This window comes from Panulirus ornatus, chromosome 6 (genome assembly GCF_036320965.1).
Source record: "Panulirus ornatus isolate Po-2019 chromosome 6, ASM3632096v1, whole genome shotgun sequence".
Taxonomy (NCBI): domain Eukaryota; kingdom Metazoa; phylum Arthropoda; class Malacostraca; order Decapoda; family Palinuridae; genus Panulirus; species Panulirus ornatus.
The window spans coordinates 1798982-1816438 of NC_092229.1; the positions used below are offsets into that span (position 1 = coordinate 1798982).

The 17457-nt window shown below is 41.3% G+C and overlaps 1 protein-coding gene and 1 long non-coding RNA gene across 4 annotated transcripts in view; one reads left to right on the plus strand and one right to left on the minus strand.

The window, feature by feature from the left end:
- LOC139748990 (uncharacterized) overlaps positions 1–17457 on the plus strand; it is a 60635-nt gene that overhangs the window by 41430 nt on the left and 1748 nt on the right. For 2 of the 3 annotated variants that reach the window (XM_071662347.1, XM_071662345.1), the window contains exons 7-8: positions 3269–3377; positions 10030–10205. In XM_071662347.1, the coding sequence (XP_071518448.1) occupies positions 3269–3377; positions 10030–10205 (285 nt within the window). The remainder of the gene's footprint in view (positions 1–3268; positions 3378–10029; positions 10206–17457) is intronic. The other variant, XM_071662346.1, reaches the window with a different exon arrangement.
- The window catches only part of LOC139748992 (uncharacterized), a 90913-nt gene that overhangs the window by 2635 nt on the left and 70821 nt on the right, over positions 1–17457 (minus strand). The window lies entirely within an intron of this gene.

Sequence of the window (17457 nt, forward strand, 5' to 3'; positions counted from 1 at the left end):
TAATTAGAGGGAAGATCATGTACTGGGTTATTGGATACAGACACTGGTTGTATGTTGATAGCACTTGAACGTATTTTGTTCCAAACTTTTGGTAGACACGACAAGGTTTAAGCCTCAAGACTGATTACATGGATTGCTGCTTGCAGAGATGTTTGGATAAATGAAAGATATTGAATGCACCATCTTAGCAACAAGAAATGTAATATAAGTTATATTTCTAAGATAGAAGAACCTTTGTAAAACAAAATTGACAAAGGCCCTTTTGTGAGTGTCCAAGTTATCTCAGATTCTCAGATTATAGGTTGAGTGAATTCAAAGTTTCATCTTGTTCATGAATGGCAGAATAGTGATGATGCAAGGGAATTGGATTGTAAGTCAGACATCATTTAAGTGTGTTGATAGATGCAATTCAGTCTGTTTGTTTTGCTCATTTTGTCTTTGAATTCATCAGATATTTTTTGTGATATTTATTGAAATTTAGATCTCTTACCAAAATTATCAAAAACTTTTCTCCTTCCATTCTTGACCCTACAGTTTTCTTTGTTAGGTGTTAGGCATAGACTAATGCATGTCATTACAAAATTTTAAGACCATGGATGAGCCATAAAGTAGAAATCTTACTCCCAGACTTTCTAACAAATGATAGCAGAATAGTAGGGATAGTGAATTGCTGTCTTAACCTGAATAAGTTGCTAAATATATTACTACTTGCAAGCCTGTCTACACCTAATTTAATGTTATTACAGTTGTGGTTGGTGCCCCTAAAACCTTGTTACCCTTTGTTAAGGCCTACAAGCGAGTAATTACAGTTCGCAATCACATGCGTATCTTGCCTTTCTCACACTCATTTTCTTTTTGAAAAGTGGAACATGCACTGAATCAAACATTTAAGCATTTTATTTTGTGCTGAGTTTTTGGTATTGCAGTAGATGATAGTGTTTCTGGAGGACTTTTTTTTCTCGTATGGAGGTACAGGTAATTAAAACTGGTGCCCAGTTGGCTGATAGTTGAAGATTTGTGACTGAAACTGTACATATCAGGTCAGGCACATACTCCTGTTTACAATTTTTTCTTAGTTTTTAGTAACTTGAATGGCAGAAGATCCATAGATTAATGTGAATTTTTCCGAAGTTTTGTCCCTTATTGAAAGATTTGATTTAACCTGGCTTTAAATGTATAGAAAATTCTTGCTTTAACTGTGGAACTTAATGCAGATGTTTTCCATATAGCGTTTTCAGTCATTTCAATCCCAATAACTGTGTAGCAGTGCAAGTGACTCGTGCATCCATCTAATGCCTCTCTTGTTCGTATTTTTACTCTACCAGCACATCATCATAACTATTATCCTCAAACTTTGTGCAAAATTAGTGATAGTCAACATTATCGTAACACTGAATTGTGAGATGTCCCTTAAGTAAAATTTTTTTTTTCAAACTTGTTCACCGTTTTATGGGTTAGCAAGTTAGTACAAGGAGCAGACAAAGAATGGTTCCATTTGTTCATATGCAAGCTTCATGTTCACAGCTAAGCCTCACAGACTTTTCCATTGGTGCCCCCTAAACACTTCTGTAACATGGTATAGTGCATTAACAATATGTCACCATGTTCCACATTGTTTCATTCCTATTTAGCTCATGCATGCCTCTTTCCTTCTTGCATTCTCAGGCCCCAATAAATCAAAGCCTCTTTTCTATCTATATATATTGTTGATGCCCTTTCCCAAATGGAACTCCCTCAAGGGAATGACCATGGGCAAGTCTCCATAACTAGTGAACTCCAGTGCTGCTTCTTAGCTTGTAGTGTTTCAACCTCAACAGGCCATTGGCAGAGGGCAACTGTTGTGCTGTGTTTGCAGAGGCTTCTGCCTAATGTTCCTGCTGACTGTTTCTTCCTAATGCTTCTGCCTAATGTTCCTACCTGTTACCTCTACCTAATGCTCCTGCCCAAATGTTCCTACCTTCTACTAATGTCTATTGCTCCTTTCATTTTGCTGGAAGGCAGAGCTAGCTTATAGTGTTAACTGCAGGAAAGAATAGACAGCTACCTGGGCCAGAGGAGTGCAATTTGACACCACTGAAGTGCTGGCTTATGCTGCCATCACTTTAACTCTGGATACCATGGTGGGTAGTACTGGTAATATACTTCCCATATCTCTTTGGTCTATACCTCACCCTTCCTCTCTCCACTTCTGACATGTATATACTAGTAGTCAGTTTTTCAACTGTCATCTTCAAGTGTCAAAACCATTTTCACACACTTTCTTCTTCTACTGTCGTTCTCTGCTAACCCAGTACCACGCCTTTCTTACATTGTCATTTCATGCATGATCGTCCCTCCATAAACCACGTATTGTCCGATGAATTTCAATTCCATCACATACAACCTATTCTGTTCTTTTGCACTTCTGGCCCAAGACTTGTACCCATACATCACTCAGGATTACTATACCAATCTTTCACACCCACCCTGCAATGCACCAAGGACTTTTGCTCCCTAACCCACCACGTGGTTCACTTCAGCTTATTTCCATGCAGTGCCACATCCACTCTCAGGTTCGTAAAGCACTTCACTTCCTCTAGGTTCTCCCAAGTACCATGCAGTGCCACATCCACTCTCAGGCTCATAAAGTGCTTCACTTCCTCTAGGTTCTCCCAAGTAGACTTGCTCTGAAGCTAACCTATCACACCCCCTTGGTAATTCTTATTACGATTTATTTACAGTAATTACCTCTTAGCTTCCTCCTTTCACACACACTCCCAATTCAGACAATAGCTTCTGTGGTTCTCCGCGTGTATCTAATACATCTTGTGACTTACTTGAAAGGCCTCACTCTTTCTTCAGCATACTCCAGACCTGCCCCTCTTTTTAGGACCCGTACATTAAGCTTCCTTACCATCCCATCCATAAACAGATTAAACACCCATGATGACATCTCACATCCTTAATGCAGTCCCATCTTCACATGGACCCACTTTCCCTTCTTCCATCTTGTATACAATCCTTATGCCCAGTTAAACTTACTCTTTGTATCTAACAACTTTCCTCCTGCACTGTATGTTGGAAGGCCCTTCCACAAGGCTTTTCTATCAGTCCAGTCATATTCTTTCTTCAGATCCATAAAAGATGCTTACAAATCCTTTTTCCTCAAGCATTTCTCATACAAATTTTGGGGCTCCAGCAGCTTTAAGGCTATGATCAATACATGAGCAGGGTGTATTGGACTAATTTTGGTTGAGAAAGTCTTTGATGATTCTTTTTTTACTTTCAGGATGATGATGATGCAAGTGGGGAGGATGGTGAAGGTGAGGTTGATATTGAAGATACAGACCAGGACAAACTCTGGGAGGAAGTGGATAAGGGTTTAACTGCACTTCAAGGTTAGTATATATTTTTTTTTTTTTTCTGCTGTCTCCCGCATTTGCGAGGTAGCGCAAGGAAACAGACGAAAGAAATGGCCCAACCCACCCCCATACACATGTATATACATACGTCCACACACACAAATATACATACCTACACAGCTTTCCATGGTTTACCTCAGACGCTTCACATGCCCTGATTCAATCCACTGACAGCACGTCAACCCTGGCATACCACATCGATCCAATTCACTCTATTCCTTGCCCTCCTTTCACCCTCCTGCATGTTCAGGCCCCGATTACACAAAATCTTTTTCACTCCATCTTTCCACCTCCAATTTGGTCTCCCACTTCTCGTTCTCTCCACCTCCGACACATATATCCTCTTGGTCAATCTTTCCTCACTCATTCTCTCCATGTGCCCAAACCATTTCAAAACACCCTCTTCTGCTCTCTCAACCATGCTCTTTTTATTTCCACACATCTCTCTTACCCTTACGTTACTTACTCGATCAAACCACCTCACACCACACATTGTCCTCAAACATCTCATTTCCAGCACATCCATCCTCCTGCGCACAACTCTATCCATAGCCCACGCCTCGCAACCATACAACATTGTTGGAACCACTATTCCTTCAAACATACCCATTTTTGCTTTCCGAGATAATGTTCTCGACTTCCACACATTCTTCAAGGCTCCCAGGATTTTCGCCCCCTCCCCCACCCTATGATCCACTTCCGCTTCCATGGTTCCATCTGCTGCCAGATCCACTCCCAGATATCTAAAACACTTTACTTCCTCCAGTTTTGCTCCATTCAAACTTACCTCCCAATTGACTTGACCCTCAACCCTACTGTACCTAATAACCTTGCTCTTATTCACATTTACTCTTAACTTTCTTCTTTCACACACTTTACCAATCTCAGTCACCAGCTTCTGCAGTTTCTCGCATGAATCAGCCACCAGCGCTGTATCATCAGCGAACAACAACTGACTCACTTCCCAAGCTCTCTCATCCCCAACAGACTTCATACTTGCCCCTCTTTCCAAAACTCTTGCATTCACCTCCCTAACAACCCCATCCATAAACAAATTAAACAACCATGGAGACATCACACACCCCTGCCGCAAACCTACATTCACTGAGAACCAATCACTTTCCTCTCTTCCTACACGTACACATGCCTTACATCCTCGATAAAAACTTTTCACTGCTTCTAACAACTTGCCTCCCTCACCATATATTCTTAATACCTTCCACAGAGCATCTCTATCAACTCTATCATATGCCTTCTCCAGATCCACAAATGCTACATACAAATCCATTTGCTTTTCTAAGTATTTCTCACATACATTCTTCAAAGCAAACACCTGATCCACTTCTGAAATCACACTGCTCTTCCCCAATCTGATGCTTTCTACATTCCGTCACCCTCTCAATCAATACCCTCCCATATAATTTACCAGGAATACTCGACAAACTTATACCTCTGTAATTTGAGCACTCACTCTTATCCCCTTTGCCTTTGTACGGTGGCACTATGCACGCATTCCGCCAATCCTCAGGCACCTCACCATGAGTCATACATACATTAAATAACCTTACCAACCAGTCAATAATACAGTCACCCCCTTTTTTAATAAATTCCACTGCAATACCATCCAAACCTGCTGCCTTTCCGGCTTTCATCTTCTGCAAAACTTATACTACCTCTTCTCTGTTTACCAAATCCTTTTCCCTAACCCTCTCACTTTGCACACCACCTCGACCAAAACACCTTATTACTGCCACTCTATCATCAAACACATTCAACAAACCTTCAAAATACTCACTCCATCTCCTTCTCACATCACCACTACTTGTTATCACCTCCCCATTTGCGCCCTTCACTGAAGTTCCCATTTGCTCCCTTGTCTTACACACTTTATTTACCTCCTTCCAGAACATCTTTTTATTCTCCCTAAAATTTAATGATACTCTCTCACCCCAACTCTCATTTGCCTTCTTTTTCACCTCTTGCACCTTTCTCTTGGCCTCCTGTCTCTTTCTTTTATACATCTCCCACTCAATTGCATTTTTTCCCCTGGAAAAATCGTCCAAATGCCTCTCTCTTCTCTTTCACTAATAATCTTACTTTTTCATCCCACCACTCACTACCCTTTCTAATCAACCCACCTCCCACTCTTCTCATGCCACAAGCATCTTTTGCGCAATCCATCACTGATTCCCTAAATACATCCCACTCCTCCCCCACTCACCTTACTTCCATTGTTCTCACCTTTTTCCATTCTGTACTCAGTCTCTCCTGGTACTTCCTCACACAAGTCTCCTTCCCAGGCTCACTTACTCTCACCACCCTCTTCACCCCAACATTCACTCTTCTTTTCTGAAAACCCATACAAATCTTCACCTTAGCCTCCACAAGATAATGATCAGACATCCCTCCAGTTGCACCTCTCAGCACATTAACATCCAAAAGTCTCTCTTTCGCGCGCCTGTCAATTAACACGTAATCCAATAACGCTCTCTGGCCATCTCTCCTACTTACATACATATACTTATGTATATCTCGCTTTTTAAACCAGGTATTCCCAATTACCAGTCCTTTTTCAGCACATAAATCTACAAGCTCTTCACCATTTCCATTTACAACACTGAACACCCCATGTATACCAATTATTCCCTCAACTGCCACATTAACTCACCTTTGCATTCAAATCACCCATCACTATAACCCGGTCTCGTGCATCAAAATCACTAACACACTCATTCAGTATATATATTGGTAAATTTTTTTTCATGTAGAATACTTGTACTTATTAGTTATCTCCAGATTTACCTTATGGCTTGGTTTGCCTTGAATTAGCAAATTCTGCTTACATCAGAGGATGCCTTTACTCATTCTTATATCAGATATTGAATAGAACCAGAGAGAGATATTTGCTTCCCTGCTGTTTCATATTCCAATATAAAGAATGATAGCTCTCCAGATAATATGGAAGAGCCCTAGATATAACACTTTGACTTGATGTTTTGGACTGGAGACATTTTAGAATTAGGATATGTTGTATTGACTTACAAACACTGTGCTTTGACCTGTGACAGATTGGATAAAAAGAAATTTTTTTTGTCTATACACCAGCTGGGCCACGATTCCTATCTACCCTGTAGGCCCAGCAGGTAAGTGGGTTTCCCATCTCAAACCCGTAGCCTATGATCACGGTGTAAAGTGGCACTATATGAAACTCTACAGCATTGCACTATCTCTGTCATTTCGGTCCAAGTGTCATAGAGTATGTGGCGGAATGGCAGTGGGAATGGATGAAGGCATCATGTATGAATATGTACATATGTATATATGTATATGTTGGTGTATGTATATGTTGAAATGTATGGGTATTTATATGTGTGTGTGTGTGTGGGCGTTTATTTATATACATGTGTACGTGGGTGGGGTGGGCCATTCTTTCGTCTGTTTCCTTGTGCTGCATCGCTAATGTGGGAGAAAGCTACAAAATATAATGGAAAAAAATGTTTGTCTGAATAAGATCAGTACAGGGGAGAAGAGTCTTTGGGTCCTTTACAAGAATAATGATGGTTAGAGATGTAAGTATGTAAGTGAAGAATGGATTAAGGGACAGTGTAATTATCTCACTTCTAACCTCTGTAGCTGAAATATGGACAGAAATGGTTACAAGAGGTCAAGGATTCAAGTTGTGGAATTTAGGTATTTTAGAGGAGCTTGTGGTATGACAAATGAGTGAAGATATGAATGAGGGGGTGTATGAGAGATTTTGTATGGCAAGGAATGTATAAATATTTATCTGGAAGTGTGTCAAGGTTTAGTATTGTCTAAATTACATATCAGATGCATCCACTCTTATCACACTTTCTTCATATTTCAGCTGTAATCCCATCCACTCTGGGTGCCTTTCTTAACTTCAGCCCCATTATTGCCCTTCTTACCTCCCTTTTTGCTATAGGCCCATGCAAAAGTATTCTCATCCTTACATCCTCCATACCCAGACATGTAACAAGTGCTGCCTCTCTTTCTCCCACTTCTATCAGTTAATCAAAACACTCTTTTTACCTTTATTTCCCTTCCTTCTTTTGATTTGATAACTCCCATTTCTTCCTTCTCACATCGACATTTCCACTCTTGCATCCACCTCTTTCCTTTTTCACCTCCTTCCATTATAGTTGCTTATAGTGCTGAAACTTTTCACTCAACTTTCATCCAAAATCTTTATCTATTCTTTCTTTTTTTCATTTATTAGAGGTGTCTTGCATTTCTTTACAAAGTTCTTGGAGTTGGATCCTGTGGCAAGGTGCATGGGCTTGTTTTCAGTTGCTCTTTGAAATCCTCTGGTGAAGTATTGAGACCTGTGATGTGTAACATAGCACCAATTTATTAGGAATGTCAGTTGGGTTGTTTTATATTTAAGGAAGTTTTTGGTTTATTGTAAACTGGTTCATATTGCAATTTTAGTATCTCGCTTATCTCCTGGCAATCATTGTTATTACTGTATAACCCTAAGAACCCCTTATGAGGTTCCTGCTGGTTCAAGGAGGTGCCACAGACAGTAAAAGGGAGAGGATAGCCTACTTTGAAGTGAGAAGTCTTTTGACAGGATTGTACTTTGATGATAGCTTTATCACAGGTGACTTTCTCTCATAGCATAACTATGAGCATGTGGAGTCGGTAATGCCTATCTAGCTAGTTATTCTTGTATGTGCTGTCATCTTTTCTTTGCAAACCAATGGAGTTTTTGGTCCTTGATATGCGTGTTTCATATTGATAAAAGTGTTTAGGTGATTTCTTGGTTCACTGATTCCTCTTTTCCTGTGACATTGGACTTGTTGAGCCAATGATTAATGTTCGTCAGTTTGTTTGACAGGTTTTCTTAAGTGGGGTTCACCGAGTCTGATTAGAAGGGATACAGTTCGTTTTTCCTACTTACATAGGATTCGGCATACTCATTTTATTGTAGCTAGACCTTTTGTTCTTTCCTACCACTGGTATATGTCTGAATGTTCTGTACACCAAGCTTTTACAACTTTTTCTATGTAGGTTGAGCTGTTATCTTATACAAGATGAAAAGGCATTGATCCAAGGAATAGCATCACTCTTGAAGAGGTTATTAGTACCCCTTGCAAGATTTCCACATATCTGTCCCCTGTGAATGCCCTGATTCGACATCTACCATTTTCCCCACATCTTGAGCATGGATCCACCTGAACAAGCCAGCACGTACTACCTCACTTCTCCTTTTGCTCACCTCATTCCCTTATCATATTTGATAAAGCAAAAAAGTGAAAGGGAATTAGTTGCCTAGTGTAGTTATTCTGTCCTTAAATGGTAAAATAAGGTATGGAGGGACAGTGTATGAAATGGAGAGATATGTGTTACTCTTTGTTTTGTCTGTGTCGGACATTTGTAGTCCTGCCATCATCTTAGTTGAACATCTTTTCGTCACAGAATATCACTTTGTCCAAGAAGCGAAGTGGTTTATATCTGTATCCAGATGCATATTCTAACTGTGCTTCTCCATGTCTCTTTCACATAGAGCAGGCTTTTTCCATGGTTGATAGGTAGCTGTCATTTCTTTTTGCCTTGCCCATGAACATACAGTCTATCCTTGTCACTCATACCCTTTGATAAACAGAACTCATTGTGTTTTTTAGTTTCCTGCAGGGAGCATTCTGTGCTAGCCCTGCCTTTTTGCAAAATGGTAAGAGCATTAGAGAAACTTTAGGTAGGAGCATTAGGTAGAGTAGTGGGTAGGCACTTAAGGCAGGAGCATTAGTTTAAAATATTAGGGTGGAGCTTCAGATAATAGCCTCTGGAACCACTGTGCTAGAGTTGCCCCCTTTTAGTGGTTCTGACTAAAGGCTGTGATATGGCACGGGAAATACCAGTTATGGACACTCTTTTGCCAAGTCCACCCCCCCTTGAGGGAATTCCCAGAGGAAGCACATGTCAGAGATTTAGGTAGGTAGAAGTGGAAGGGTGGGCCTTAATGTGCAGGACAATGTGAGGCATTTAAGGGATACAACAAATTTGTTTAGGTACTATGTGCTGTCAGTGGGCTGAGCCAGTTCATGTGAAGCAGTTGGGGAAATCAGAGAAAAGTCTTTGGTGTTTGGTTGTGTATAGGGGTTTCTGGTTTTGGTGCATTACACATAACATGTAGTGAGTGGCTGTGAGGGAATTAGGTCAATTTCTTCGTTTGTTTGTTAGTACTGCCTAACATGGGAAGTGGCAGACATTTTTGAAATGAATAATCTTTTTCGTTTTTTCTCGTACTTGTTTGCTGTTCCTCTGTTAGGAAGGTAGCCCACTAACAGATGAAGGAAAGGCCTAATTTGCTCCATTCCATTCTCTGTCTGTCATCTGCATTGCATTGAATGCACAGCCCCCTATCAACAACCAGGGCTCATAGACCTTTCTGTGGTATCTACCTGGCTGCTTTTATATGCTCTGGTTCATAATTATGAATAGAATAGATAGATAGATAATGATGATAAAATGGGCATATCAAAATGCACATTTTATTGTTTGCCTAGAAAGTATTTCTTTGTTTTGTGACAAAGATTTTTGAAGTCCAATTTTTTATATTGTAGTTTAAGAAAATAATGAAGATAATCTTTTGTTTGTATTTAAGGTGAGATAATGACAGAAATAGAGGGTGAGGATGTTGCAGAAGAAAAGAACAATGAGGAAAAAGTTAATGGAGCAGAGGAGGAAAACAAAGAAATTGAAGAGGAAGACAAAGGAGGTAGCAGTGAATCTAAAGAAGAGAATAAAAATGGTGACAAAGATGATGTAAGTGAGATTAAGGTTAGTATGCTTTGTTACAGTTATCTCCCCTATTTACCTAGATGCTATAGTTACCTATGTATTATACTTTGTCGCTGTCTCTTGCGTTAGCAAGGTTGTGCAAGGAAACAGATGAAAGAATGTCCCAACCCACCCACATACACATGTATATACATACACACACATATACATACCTATACATTTCAACGTATACATACAGTATATATACATACACTAACATATACATATATACACATTTACATAATTCATACTTGCTGCCTTTATTCATTCCCATCGCCACCCCGCCACACATGAAATGACAACTCACTCTTCCTGCACGTGCGCGAGGTAGTGCAAGGAAAAGACAATGAAGTCCACATTCGTTCACACACAGTCTCTACCTGCCATGTACAATGCACTGAAACCACAGCTCCCTTTCCACATCCAGGCCCCACAAAACTTCCCATGGTTTACCCCAGACGCTTCACATGCCCTGGTTCAGTCCATTGACAGCACGTTGACCCTGGAATACCACATTTTTCCAATTCACTCTATTCCTTGCACACCTTCTACCCTCCTGCATGTTCAGGCCCTTATCGCTCAAAATCTTTTTCACTCCATCTTTCCATCTCCAATTTGGTCTCACTTCTTGTAATTCCCTCCACCTCTGACGCATATATCCTCTTTGTCAATCTTTTCTCACTCATTCTCTCCATGTGACCAAACCATTTCAATACACCCTCTTCTGCTCTCTCAACCACACCCTTATATTACCACACCTCTCTTACCCTTTCTTTACCTACTCAATCAAACCACCTCACACCACATATTGTGCTCAAACATCTCATTTCCAGCACATCCACCCTCCTCCACATAACCCTATCTATAGCCCACTTCTCACAACCATATAACTTTGTTGGAACCACTATTCCTTCAAACATACCCATTTTTGCTTTCCGAGATAATGTTTTCACCTTTCACACATTTTTCACAGCTCCCAGGACTTTTGCCCCCTCCCCCACATTGTGGCTCACTTCTGCCTCCATGGTTCCATCTGCTGCCAAATCCACTCCCAGATATCTAAAACACTTCACTTCCTCCAGTTTTTCTCCATTCAAACTTACCTCCCAGTTGACTTGTCCCTCAATCCTTCCGTACCTAATAACCTTGCTCTTATTCACATTTACTCTCAGCTTTCTTCTTTCACACACTTTACCAGACTCAGTTACCAGCTTCTGCAGTTTCTCACCCGAATCAGCCTCCAGCACTGTATCATCAGCGAACAACAACTAACTCACTTCCCAAGCCCTCTCATCCACAACAGAATACATACTTGCCCCCCTCTCTCCAAAACTCTTGCATTCACCTCCATAACAACCCCATTCATAAACAAATAAACAACCATGGAGACATCACCCACCCCTGCTACAAACCGACATTCACTGAGAACCAATCACTTTCCTTTCTCCTTACTCATACACATGCCTTGCATCCTTGATAAAAACTTTTTGCTGCCTCAAACAATTTGCCTCCCGCACCATATACCCTTAATACCTTCCACATAGTATCTCTATCAGCTCTATCATATTCTTTCTCATGATCCATATTTTTTTTTTTTTTTTTTTTTTATACTTTGTCGCTGTCTCCCGCGTTTGCGAGGTAGCGCAAGGAAACAGATGAAAGAAATGGCCCCCCCCCCATACACATGTATATACATACGTCCACACACGCAAATATACATACCTACACAGCTTTCCATGGTTTACCCCAGACGCTTCACATGCCCTGCTTCAATCCACTGACAGCACGTCAACCCCGGTATACCACATCGCTCCAATTCACTCTATTCCTTGCCCTCCTTTCACCCTCCTGCATGTTCAGGCCCCGATCACACAAAATCTTTTTCACTCCATCTTTCCACCTCCAATTTGGTCTCCCTCTTCTCCTTGTTCCCTCCACCTCCGACACATATATCCTCTTGGTCAATCTTTCCTCACTCATCCTCTCCATGTGCCCAAACCACTTCAAAACACCCTCTTCTGCTCTCTCAACCACGCTCTTTTTATTTCCACACATCTCTCTTACCCTTACGTTACTCACTCGATCAAACCACCTCACACCACACATTGTCCTCAAACATCTCATTTCCAGCACATCCATCCTCCTGCGCACCACTCTATCCATAGCCCACGCCTCGCAACCATACAACATTGTTGGAACCACTATTCCTTCAAACATACCCATTTTTGCTTTCCGAGATAATGTTCTCGACTTCCACACATTCTTCAAGGCTCCCAGGATTTTCGCCCCCTCCCCCACCCTATGATCCACTTCCGCTTCCATGGTTCCATCCGCTGCCAGATCCACTCCCAGATATCTAAAACACTTCACTTCCTCCAGTTTTTCTCCATTCAAACTCACCTCCCAGTTGACTTGACCCTCAACCCTACTGTACCTAATAACCTTGCTCTTATTCACATTTACTCTTAACTTTCTTCTTCCACACACTTTTCCAAACTCAGTCACCAGCTTCTGCAGTTTCTCACATGAATCAGCCACCAGCGCTGTATCATCAGCGAACAACAACTGACTCACTTCCCAAACTCTCTCATCCCCAACAGACTTCATACTTGCCCCTCTTTCCAAAACTCTTGCATTCACCTCCCTAACAACCCCATCCATAAACAAATTGAACAACCATGGAGACATCACACACCCCTGCCGCAAACCTACATTCACTGAGAACCAATCACTTTCCTCTCTTCCTACACGTACACATGCCTTACATCCTCGATAAAAACTTTTCACTGCTTCTAACAACTTTCCTCCCACACCATATATTCTTGATACCTTCCACAGAGCATCTCTATCAACTCTATCGTATGCCTTCTCCAGATCCATAAATGCTACATACAAATCCATTTGCTTTACTAAGTATTTCTCACATACATTCTTCAAAGCAAACACCTGATCCACACATCCTCTACCACTTCTGAAACCACTCTGCTCTTCCCCAATCTGATGCTCTGTACATGCCTTCACCCTCTCAATCAATACTCTCCCCTATAATTTACCAGGAATACTCAACAAACTTATACCTCTGTAATTTGAGCACTCACTCTTATCCCCTTTGCCTTTGTACAATGGCACTATGCACGCATTCCGCCAATCCTCAGGCACCTCACCATGAGTCATACATACATTAAATAACCTTACCAACCAGTCAACAATACAGTCACCCCCTTTTTTAATAAATTCCACTGCAATACCATCCAAACCTGCTGCCTTGCCGGCTTTCATCTTCCGCAAAGCTTTCACTACCTCTTCTCTGTTTACCAAATCATTTTCCCTAACCCTCTCACTTTGCACACCACCTCGACCAAAACACCGTATATCTGCCACTGTATCATCAAACACATTCAACAAACCTTCAAAATACTCACTCCATCTCCTTCTCACATCACCACTTCTTGTTATCACCTCCCCACTTGCGCCCTTCACCGAAGTTCCCATTTGCTCCCTTGTCTTACGCACTTTATTTACCTCCTTCCAGAACATCTTTTTATTCTCCCTAAGATTTAATGATACTCTCTCACCCCAACTCTCATTTGCCCTTTTTTTCACCTCATGCACCTTTCTCTTGACCTCCTGTCTCTTTCTTTTATACATCTCCCACTCAATTGCATTTTTTCCCTGAAAAAATCGTCCAAATGCCTCTCTCTTCTCTTTCACTAATACTCTTACTTCTTCATCCCACCACTCACTACCCTTTCTAATCAACCCACCTCCCACTCTTCTCATGCCACAAGCATCTTTTGCGCAATCCATCACTGATTCCCTAAATACATGATCCATAAATGCTGCATACAAATCCATTTGTTTTTCTAAGTATTTCTCACATTCTTCAAAGCAAACACCTGATCCAGACATCCTCTCCCACTTTGAAACCACGCTGCTCTTCCCCAATCTGTTCTGTACATGCCTTCACCCTCTCAATCAATTCCCTCCCATAGATTTCCCAGGAATACTCAGCAGACTTGAACCTCTGTAATTTGAACACTTACCTTTATCCCCTTTGCCTTTGTACAATTTCACTATGCATGCATTCTGCCAATCCTCAGGCACTTTACAATGAGCCATACATACATTGAATATCCTTACCAACCAGTCAACAACACAATCACCACCATTTTTAATGTATTCTACTGCAATACCATCCAAACCCGCCACCTTGCCGGCTTTCATCTTCCGCAAAGCTTTCACTAGCTCTTCTTTGTTTACCAAATCATTCTCTCTGACCCTCTCACTTCGCACACCACCTCGACCTAAACACCCTATATCTGCCACTCTATCATCTAATACACCTCGACCAAAACACCCTATATCTGCCACTCTGTCATCTAACACATTCAACAAACCTTCAAAGTACTCACTCCATCTCCTTCTCACATCACCACTACTTGTTATTAGCTTCCAGTTAGCCCCCTTCACCGATGTTCCCATTTGTTCTCTTGTCTTACACTTTATTTACCTCCTTCCAAAACATCTTTTTATTCTCCCTAAAATTTAATGAGGCTCTCCCACCCCAACTTTCATTTGCCCTCTTTTTCACCTCTTGCACCTTTCTCTTGACCTCCTGCCTCTTTCTCTTCTCTTTCACTAATAATCTTACTTCTTCATCTCACCACCTACTTACTACCCTTTCCAATCTGCCCACCTCTCACGCTTCTCATGCCACAAGCATCTTTTGCGCAAGCCATCACTGCTTCCCTAAATACATCCCATTCCTCCCCCACTCCCCTTACGTCCTTTGCTCTCACCATTTTCCATTCTGCACTCGGTCTCTCCTGGTACTTCCTCTCACAAGTCTCCTTCCTAAGCTCACTTACTCTCACCACTCGTCACCCTAACATTCTCTCTTCTTTTCTGAAAACCTACAAATCTTCACCTTTTCCTCCACAAGATAATGATCAGACATCCCTCCAGTTGCACCTCTCAGCACATTAACATCCAAAAGTCTCTCTTTCTCGCGCCTATCAATTAGTACGTAATCCAATAATGCTCTCTGGCCATTTCTCCTACTTACACACGTATACTTATGTATATCTCTCTTTTTAAACAAGATATTCCCAATCACCAGTCCTTTTTCAGCACACAAATCTACAAGCTCTTCACCATTTCCATTTACAACACCCCATGTACACCAATTATTCCCATAACTGCCACATCACTCACCTTTGCATTCAAATCACCCATCACTATAACCTGTTCTCATGCATCAAAATTGCTAACACGCTCACTCAGCTGCTCCCAAAACACTTGCCTCTCATGATCTTTCTTGTCATGCCCTGGTGCATCGGCCCCAATAATCACCCGTCTCTCTCCATCCACTTTTAGTTTTGCCCATATCAATCTAGAGTTTACTTTCTTACGCTCTTATCACATACTCCTGTTTCTGGAGTAGTGCTACTCCTTCCTTTGCTCTTGTCCTCTCACCAACCCCTGACTATACTCCCAAAACATTCCCAAACCACTCTTCCCCTTTCCCCTTGAGCTTCATTGTACTTAGAGCCAAAACATCCAGGTTCCTTTCCTCAAACATACTACCTATCTCTCCTTTTTTCTCATCCTGGTTACATTCACTAATCCCATTTATAATGTTTAGATGTGTGGCATGTTCCATATGTGAAGAAATGTGGAAGGTAGTGGATATATGTCTCTCTATCTATATGTCTATCTGTTTAGCTATCTAGCTATATCTCTGACACTTGTTCCAATTGGAGCTCCGTCAAAGGGGTGGCCACGGCATCTGAGTCTCCATGACTAAAGAACTCCAGTGCCACTTCTTAGCCTTTAGTGCCTCACTCTTAACATGCCACTGGCAGAGGACAAGTTTAGTGTAGTGTTTGCAAAATGTTCCTAATGACTACTACTGCTTTATGCTCATCTCTACTACTACTACCTGATGCACCAGCCTGACTATTCTTACCTTCTGCTGCTAACCACTACTTCTACCATTTTGCTCACCACAGGACAATGTAGAGTTGCGAAGAATGATCTGTGTGAGTTTAGTGTTATGTGGTGTATATGACTAGGAGAGATTGTACATTTATGGACAGAATGCCAGTAGTCCACATGTTAGTGAGGCAGAAAGAAAAGACAGCTACTTGGGTTAGAGGAGAGTAGCTTGACAATCACTAAAGTGCTGGCTCAATAAGCAGATGTCACTAATCCTGCTAGCACCCAGACAGTTAGTACTTGTATTATATCTCCCTGGTTGTTGGGTGCCTACCAACTACTACCTACTAACTAAGGTAAGGCAATGGATGTGTTGGAAATTAATTGTTTGAGGACAAAGTGTACTGTGAGGATGCTTGCCTTAGTAAAAGACGATGGAGTATGAGAGACGTGTGTTAGTAAGATGAGTTTGGAGTAGGAGAGAGGTGTGTTGGTGAGAGGAGTATGGTTGAGAGAGCTGAAGGTGTTTACTAAAATGGTTTCAGCATATGGAGAGGATGGAAAAGCTGATCAAGCCTCTCTGTCTACTTTTATATTTGATACCTGTTCCCTTCAGGAGCTCTGTCAAGGGGGTGGCCATAGCATAAGAGTCTCCATAACTGGTGAAATCTAGTGCTGCTGTATACCCTTCAGTGCCTCACCCATATCAGGCTATTGGCAGGGGCAACTTGTGCACATTGTTTATAGAGGCTCCTACCGAATGTTTCTTCTGAGTGCTTCTATGTAATATATCTACCTTTTGTTCCAACCCATTAGTTTTACCTAATGCTTCCACCTATTATTCATATGGACTACTACTACTTCCTAATGCTTCTGTCTAATGTTGTTACCTATTACTCCTATCCTACCATTTTACCGAATGGCATGGCTGTCTCATAGCGCTCACCACTGGAAAAATCTAGAGTTAAGAAAGAATAGTGTGAGTTATCTGTTGTCAAGTGTTGTGTGGAACAAGGAGAGATTTTATGTTTGTTGACAGATTGGCAGCATTCTATGTGCGAGTGAGCCAGAAAGAAAAGACATCTACCTGGGTAAGTGGAGAGTGCAACTTGACTACTACTGAAGTGCTTGCTCACTGTGCAGAGGTCACTAACCCTCCTAATACCCAATATGAATCCATGACAAAGAAATGGCCTCATTTGCTCTCATCACTTTTGTTGCTTTCATGGTTTGATCAACCTTTCTTCTTGTCATCCCAGTATGTTGAAACCATATGTAGTATACCATCTTCAGCTCTCTCAATCATACTCTTCTT